Raw genomic sequence first — 8,053 nt, forward strand, 5'->3', positions numbered from 1 at the left:
AGCTCCTATGGCGACTACGGTCGTCTCGAGCCTTTCTGAGGTTAAAGAAGTTTCTTGGTTGTTCCATGAATTAGCTCGGGTTCGGTGGTTTGATTATCATTAACTTGGTTCTACAAAAGGAGAATGACGTTTCCGGTCACATAAGATTTCAAAAGGTCTGACGTTAAGACTTGAATGATAACCATCGGCGTAAGAGAATTTAGTAAAGGCAATGACTTTTCTCAAGAAATTTTGAAGTCGATAACACGAATTCGTTTTATGATTTCCAAGGTTGGAATCGTATGTTTGTTTGGCCCTTCGAGATGCGTTGATGTGTTGTACTCATGTTTAAACGTGGTCCCGAGGCTTTTCGAAAAGCACTCCGAAATCTAGAAGTGAAACAAGAATCTTGATCTGAAATGAGGTACATTTCTGTAAGGTATGTTTGAACGGGTACATCGGGACTCGAAAACTTTAGTTAGAACAAATTTCTCAAGAAATTTGCGTCGCGAAAGATTTATCTGTTTCCAAAAACGTTTGTCGGAGCAAGTTCTCATCGGTCTCTGAAAACGTTCGTCGGGGCTATTCACCCTCGAGGCGAGTACTAGTATAACGTGAAGAGTCTATCTCTCCATTGAAAATTTAGAATCAAAGATTTCCTTATACGGAAGTACGAGTGTAATACGAGAGAAGTTTCCACCTCGGTGTGAGCATAACAGGTATATTGTAGTTCGTTGATAAAACTGTGCGAGGACGAGATAGTATTCATGTATAACGTATGTTTGAAGTTGAAAGAATTCGTCATTCATTCGGAAGCATAAATATGGTTCGACAATATTCGAAGGTGTGTCCCCGGTATGGTTGTTGTCAGTACTTTCGGAGTTTTCAGATGTCCAAACATGAATAGATGAAGTCATGTACATGGCACATGGTGGTGTTTAGGTTGATCGAGTCTAACCACCATCACGTGTCACTAGAACTTTGGTATGTCTTACCGTAATATAACCACGTTGATCGAGTGTCGTTATATTACGCTAACTCATACCTCCATTCCCACATCACTCCATAACATCAAGTTCGTGTAACTGTGAAGATCTAGAATGAACAAAGTGTAACGACGTCTCAAACGTGACTCGTATTAAATCGAAAGAATTTCTGCAATTCTAAAGAAGCGTTCCCCGAGGGAAGTGTATAAATGTTTGTTCACGTCAATGCGGTTCGAGTCAGACAATAACCCATTTTTCATGCAAGGAATGATGTTTTATCTTAGATTGATTTGTTGCAGGCGGATTTAAATCGCAACCACTACTTTATTGCTATTGTAGCAGGCACAACTTATATGGACTATCATGGAGGCAAATGTACAATCAGATAAAACAAAGTACCCCGTGATGATTTATGCTTGATATTCACGAAATGATTGGCGAGTAGGGATTGGCGTGACTTTGGCTAGATGCTGCCTACGCAGTGAACATTGGCTAGAGGGATTGGCGTGAGATTGGTGCTAACGTTGAAAATGTTCTAAGATATTAATAACACAACATTGTCATTAGTGTTTAATAGCACAACATTTGTTCTTTCTTACCATGGTGGAGACACGTGGGGCTTACACTTGAGGATCAAAAAATTCTTTTTACAACCATTTGACTTCCGAGCCGTAATCAACCTATCTGTAGATCTGATCCCCTTGGAGTTGTGTTTAAAAAACTTGAAGATCTAATCACCGGATACGTTAGGTCTTTACTAACACCCGGAGTAAGCCTTTGTGAGACTCGTATATGCCAATAATGGGATATTCCATTGAGGTAGTTCACGGGCATCTCACTCTTACATGATGTGTTTGGTGAGATGACAAAGACAATACAGGGCTTGCATGTCTTTGCTCATCTAAACGTTTTGAGCACTCTAGCACAATTATACGTGTAGCATTATGCACTCTTTTGGGACCCAGTCCATCTTTGGTCTAGTGTTGTATAATTATTGGGATAACTGTTATGTAAGAAAAGTATATTGCAACATCCTTCCTTTCTACTAAAAGCTACATTTCTGTGTAATAATAGTCTTCCTGATCATGATATATAAAGGTTTAGCCACCCGTGAACTTAAAAAATATGTACACAAATTGGCACGAAACTAACTCAAACAAGTTGCTTAGATCATTATTACGATGATACATAGTTTTTTAGCGATACATAATATGGAGAACACAAGAAAGTAAAGGAAGAATAAAAACACAAAACTCACTCAACCATAGCACCAATGGCGGAACTTGAAATTTATTTTTGAGGGTAAAATGAAGAACAAATGATTTGGAGATCAAGTGTAAATTACAGAAGAAAAAAAAAGACGATCTAGTCAGAGTACTCAAATTTTAGGATCCGCCCCAGCATTACACGGTTTCTAAGCTAAACACAGTGAGACCTACTTTTGTACAATTTTCTAGGATTTGGACAAACAAAATGAGACTTGTTCGGCATAACCTGGCATATGATCGAGTTGGATGAAAATGGTGTTCAGAGTAAATGAAACTTATGAATGTTTCATGTATAAAAAATTATCACCTCTTTCTTGAAGGAATTTGTATCATCAAGACGGTTTTATGATGGCATAAGAAGTATCATTTGGCTTGATATTCAAGCCTTTTGAAATGCACGAGATGAGGCTCCGTGTAGAAGTCGGATGAACCCCAAGAAACTCAGCTTTCCGTCCGCATGTCTAATCCAATCTTGAAGAACTACATGAACTGGTATTGATGGGCTAAGTCCAAGTTCCTACATTTATTATAAAAACAATATATGTATATTGTAATCTTGATAATATATAATATATGAAGAATAATATCAGAAAAGAAAATCAGGTTATGCCTTATCATTAAAACGGATAAGTGGGTAAATGGATAAAGTCTTCCCTGTTCAGGCTACACGCAGAGGGTGAGAATACTAACTCAAATGCACGCAGCCTAACAGGTTATCCCGTAACTTTATCCCGTGACTGTTTTCGGCCCTTTCCTTAGGCAACTCAAGATACTCTTAAGGTTTGAACCTAATAAGATATCATAATCCCAACCACTATGCTATTTAGGATGCCTTGTAATTAAGAAATAGCAAGCAAAAAAAAAAAAAAAAAAGAAGGAAAACAAAAACAATTAACAAACAAAAAGTTCTCAATAGTATGTATACCGAGGCAAGTTCTTCAATCATGATAGGATGGTTTCCGTCCTTCTCAAAGAGCTCATAGGCACGACGTGCGACTTGTTCCCAGTTTTCCATTGCTTCAAGCTGATGAATGCTAATGGCTGCTGCTCCAAATTCCTCAAAGTCAAACTTCTTATATTGAAGAGAACTCATCTGTAAAAAAACAATTGTTACTATTCATTTCATGTTAATGTTATTCTTTTCTTTATGACTACTAAGATAAGATAATATATGAGAAAATTACCGTATGTACAAAATCCAGCACACGTGAGTCCTTTACGGCATCAGTACAGTTCTTCATCAACGCCTGCAGAATTGTAATAAGTTTAAACTGGCACCCAGAGAGGTACAAATTACCACTCTTGGCAAACAACGATGAAAAAGACCCACCGATTTGAAGTTCTGCATGGAAATAAATCCACTTCTGTTTGGACCTAGGGACATGAATTGGTCACGAAGGTAACCTAGCTCTGTAATTGTCAAAGTCTTCGCAACAGCCTGCCAAGTAACATAAAAAAGTTCAACTAAAAGTTTGCTAGCTCCAAATAAGTTGACTTTGACTTTCAATGTCAAAAGAAATAATATTGAAACTCTAAATATTAAAAATCTCATTAGAAATATTCATGAATAAGTTAATTGAAAGAACGAGTGTACTACTTTTTAATGTCAAGGTAAAGCGAACGTTTAATAATGCAGGTCAAAGTACATATTTTTGGAAGTCAAGATATAGAGTATATACCCCTAAAGCGGCTTTTCTTAAAGGAGAGGAAGATATATACGCTTTTACAGTCTTGTAGATTATCATGTCCAACGGTATTCTCACGTCATGATAATTGGCCAACCATGGATGACCTAATCAAGAAAAACACAAAATTATTGATTGCATTCCATATGTTTTATTTTGTTTATACTACGTACTAAATTACCTGTCAAGTCAAATGTTACAATTTCAAATAATGAAGAAAGTATACTTTGCGTTTTCCATAAAAGGGAGCAGAAACTTACTTAGAGCTTGAGAAGCAGTCAGTCTCTTGCGGTAATCTTTGTTCAATAACCTTTTGACAAAGTCAACCGCGTCGGTTGACAAAGAAGGCCACGGGGTTTCGTCAAAATCTGGGTCAGCCTTGAGGACGGCCCGAAAAATTCCAGACTCGGTCCGGACCCAAAAGGGCCGACTTCCACAAAGAAGAATATAAGCAATAACACCAATACTCCACATATCAGCTTCTGTCCCATATGATCTATGTAGAACCTCAGGAGCTACATAATATGAACTTCCAACTATATCATTTAACCTCTCATCTGCACGTATATCACCATTAGTCAATAAAAAAAGTCAAAGTAAACTAGAAGTGCTTAAGTGCATAAAAACAAAAAGAAAATAATATATGAGTATAAGCTACTGACCTGGCTTTACATAGTCAGAGAGTCCAAAGTCAATGGCTTTAAGGAGTGAATGTTCGTCCTTAGATGTAAACAAAAAATTCTGATGAAAACCGTACAAGTATCAGCAAAAGTTTGTACCCCAAACAAATGTAACATGTTAATTGCAGTTTTAAACTACCCCATACTTGTTTCATAGTTTTGTAATAACGACATAAACGCGTAACATACAAAAAGTTGTGAAAAATACTCCGTATCACTTATTTACCTCGGGCTTGAGGTCGCGATGAACCACTCCTTGAAGATGACAATATGCAGTAACACTTAAAATTTGGACCATAACAGCCTTTGCATCTTCTTCGGAGTATTTTCCACCCCTACAATCATAATCATATTATTTAGTTTACACAATGACCAAAATAATGCAATTGTCAATGGTTAATTGCCCCTAAATAAATTGGTATATGTGTACCTGGCAAGTATCCGATCTAATAGTTCACCTCCTTTACATAACCTGCAAAAAAGACCATACAAACATGAGCATTATTATGCCTTCAAAGTTCAAAACAAATATCATGTGATGTTAGATGTCTGAAATATCATCCGAAGTGACAAATTATGGAGAGTCAACACTTACTCCATAACTATATAGACATTGTCTTCATCCTCATAAGCATCATAAAACTGAACTAAATTGTCATGCCCCGTTAAAGCCTTTAATATTTTCACTTCTCTCCTTGCATCTTCAATAGCAATTACCGTTGTCAACTGCAACATCCACAATTCTATCAAGAAATGGGCATATAAAGTTTAAAGTTTCACCATATTTTACCTAAATACCAAGACTGTTCTAGTAGCTTCTAAAAGTTCAATGCAATACAAGTTCAAGTATCTACTTCAGCTATCAAGTAAATAGATAATAGATAATATCATGGCACAGGCTATAATAGATTAACAGACAGATGAAAAAGAACCAAACTTTATATCTTGCAAATAGCAATTGTTTGATCGAAATAACGGAATCGAACCTTTGATTTGGGAATAACTTTAACAGCAACATCATGGCCTTTCATACTACCTTTCTTTCCCTTTGCAGTACAAGTATACCCAAAATGTCCCCTACCCACTTCCTCTCCAAGCTCATAATGACTTAATAGTTGCTTAGAATACCCAAAATTCTTATCTAATCCAACCTCAAATTCCTTTCCTTCAGGAATTGAGGCTTCATTAGGCTTAATAGACCCATGTCTTCTTGCAAGCAAAGACCGAATATGCTTCGCGGGCGATGGTGGTGCGAAAGAGCGCTTAAATATACGAAGAGGGGTCGAAACGATACTCGAATTCGCAGGAGAGTTCTTGAAAGCACTACTGTTGTGAAAGGGGCTAGGGCTGTAGTATGGAAATGATGATTTCCCGGTTGAATTCGATGTTCTTGGTTCGATTTCATTTGGGAAATCGTCATTTTCCAGTTGGCTTTCAGGGGTTTGATTGGGTTTTCCTTGACAAAGTCCCATGGATTCACAAACAAAAGATCAAAGTAATGGAGTTTTATAATTGTGTAAGGTCCAAGAAAAAAAAGGCTATTTTATTGAACAAAAGAGTAAAATATATATTGGATTGTGTAAATTTACACAATAAGATTAAAGCAAGAGGCTTTTATGAGGTTCAAGGTTCAAGAAACATGTAATTCATTGAGCAAAATAGCAAAATTTGATGAACTGAAGTCAAGAAAGTAACTTTAAGAATCAACACTCCAATTTCTTTGAAATTCAGTAAACGCCCATAAAAATTGGAATGAATTCTTAGCTTCCTAATAGAACCCAATTAAAACAAGGCAAAATTTATGAAAATAATTATGTGACCAAATAATTCCTGCATAAACAGAGTAATGAAAAGATCAAGACTTTAAAACCAATTTTAAATTTCTGATAATAGATACAATAATGACAATAGATAATAATAATGTCGGAAAAAGAAAAACTTACCAGAAGACATAATTGAGCAAGAGTTCCACCTGAATAATTATAAAGAGATTGTTGAGTGAGAAAGGGAAAAAAAAAGACGTTGAGAAATAGAAGAAAAAAACTTGAGAAGTTAAGGTAAAGTTGAAGTGTTGTGAGACTAAGGAACGAACACGAAAAAGTGAACGAAATAGAAACAATAAAATAAAGGCAATGAATTGAAAACCACCCATTCTTTCTTTGCTTTACTTAGTAGGGATCGTAATGGTCACATGATACACCGGATATTCACTCAATAGATTCGTTTCGTGATTGATATGAATAAGGTTGTAAAAAACGCGAGTCGAGGACGCATCGGTCAAGACCTTAAAGGGACGAGTCAGTTGAGACGGAAACGCAACGGGAAGGCGTCGGGCGTTGACGAACGTTAACCTTTTAAAATAATTTTATTATATATATTTATAAATAATATCATATAGAAATCGAAACTTAAAATATAAACTATATTTAGAATAAACATGAACAATTAACAGTATTACAAAATAAAAATATAATATTTTTTACTTCGACCGACTTTGACCGACTTTTTACCTTTGAACGTTTATTTAACCACGACGCGTCGGCCATGCCTAAAAACCATGTGTCGGCCGATGCTCCGGTCAAGTCGGACGACTTTTGCAACAGTAGATATGAATGGACCTAAATATATATGAATACGAATATTAATGAATCTAAATGGATATGGATAAAAAGTTTCATCCATAGATATATCCATTAACACTATATATATATATATATATATATATATATATATATATATATATATATATATATATATATATATATATATATATATATATATATATATACAAATAAATAAATATTGATATATGTTTATATATTTACTATTACACATGCATTTACCAATAGATTTAGATTTTGCTTTCAACATTATAATGAAACAACTATGATATATTACAATAAAGCACGTATATCTAACAAAATAAACATACAAATTATATATTTAATTTTACATAATTTATGTTTAATAGTATATTCAACAAATGTTCTATTGACAAAGATTACAATAATATTGTGTATAAATTTTAAATATGTCATGTTATATTTATTTTTGCTATACTACGTTTTCCTTTTCATCACATATTAGGAGATATTATAATATTTTTTAAATCGAATAGATATTCATTAACCCGCCTAATCAAGTGGATATGAATATGGATGGATGAATTAAAATTAAATGAATATGATTATGGATAAATAAAAACTAAATAGGTATGGATACGACACCACCCGATCTAATCCGATCCATTGTCATCCGTATCCTCTACTATTATTATTTTCTTTTTCTTTTTAAAAATAAACGGAAACAAATAAGCAAGATTTTCTTTTGCTCCCAACCATGAAAGGCTTTTAGCTGTCACATCAGTACTTATTCACCGAGACTAATCCAGGACTAAACACTCCTAATTATGACATACTTCTACAATACCTGTAATTATTTTTTTATATTATCTT

The 8,053-nt window shown here is 34.8% G+C and overlaps 1 protein-coding gene across 1 annotated transcript; it reads right to left on the minus strand.

The window, feature by feature from the left end:
* Positions 1-2,170: 2,170 nt before the first annotated feature.
* LOC139840160 (CDPK-related kinase 7-like) lies at positions 2,171-6,646 on the minus strand. The gene is made up of 12 exons (XM_071830384.1): positions 6,542-6,646; positions 5,585-6,428; positions 5,194-5,324; positions 5,029-5,070; positions 4,825-4,933; positions 4,581-4,659; positions 4,179-4,475; positions 3,913-4,025; positions 3,564-3,671; positions 3,418-3,480; positions 3,159-3,326; positions 2,171-2,750 (listed from the first exon to the last, which is right to left on the minus strand). The coding sequence occupies exons 2-12, from the start codon at positions 6,068-6,070 to the stop codon at positions 2,613-2,615; spliced, it is 1,734 nt and encodes a 577-aa protein (XP_071686485.1). The 5' UTR covers positions 6,071-6,428; positions 6,542-6,646; the 3' UTR covers positions 2,171-2,612.
* Positions 6,647-8,053: the final 1,407 nt, after the last annotated feature.

Source organism: Rutidosis leptorrhynchoides, chromosome 4 (assembly GCF_046630445.1).
Source record: "Rutidosis leptorrhynchoides isolate AG116_Rl617_1_P2 chromosome 4, CSIRO_AGI_Rlap_v1, whole genome shotgun sequence".
NCBI lineage: Eukaryota > Viridiplantae > Streptophyta > Magnoliopsida > Asterales > Asteraceae > Rutidosis > Rutidosis leptorrhynchoides.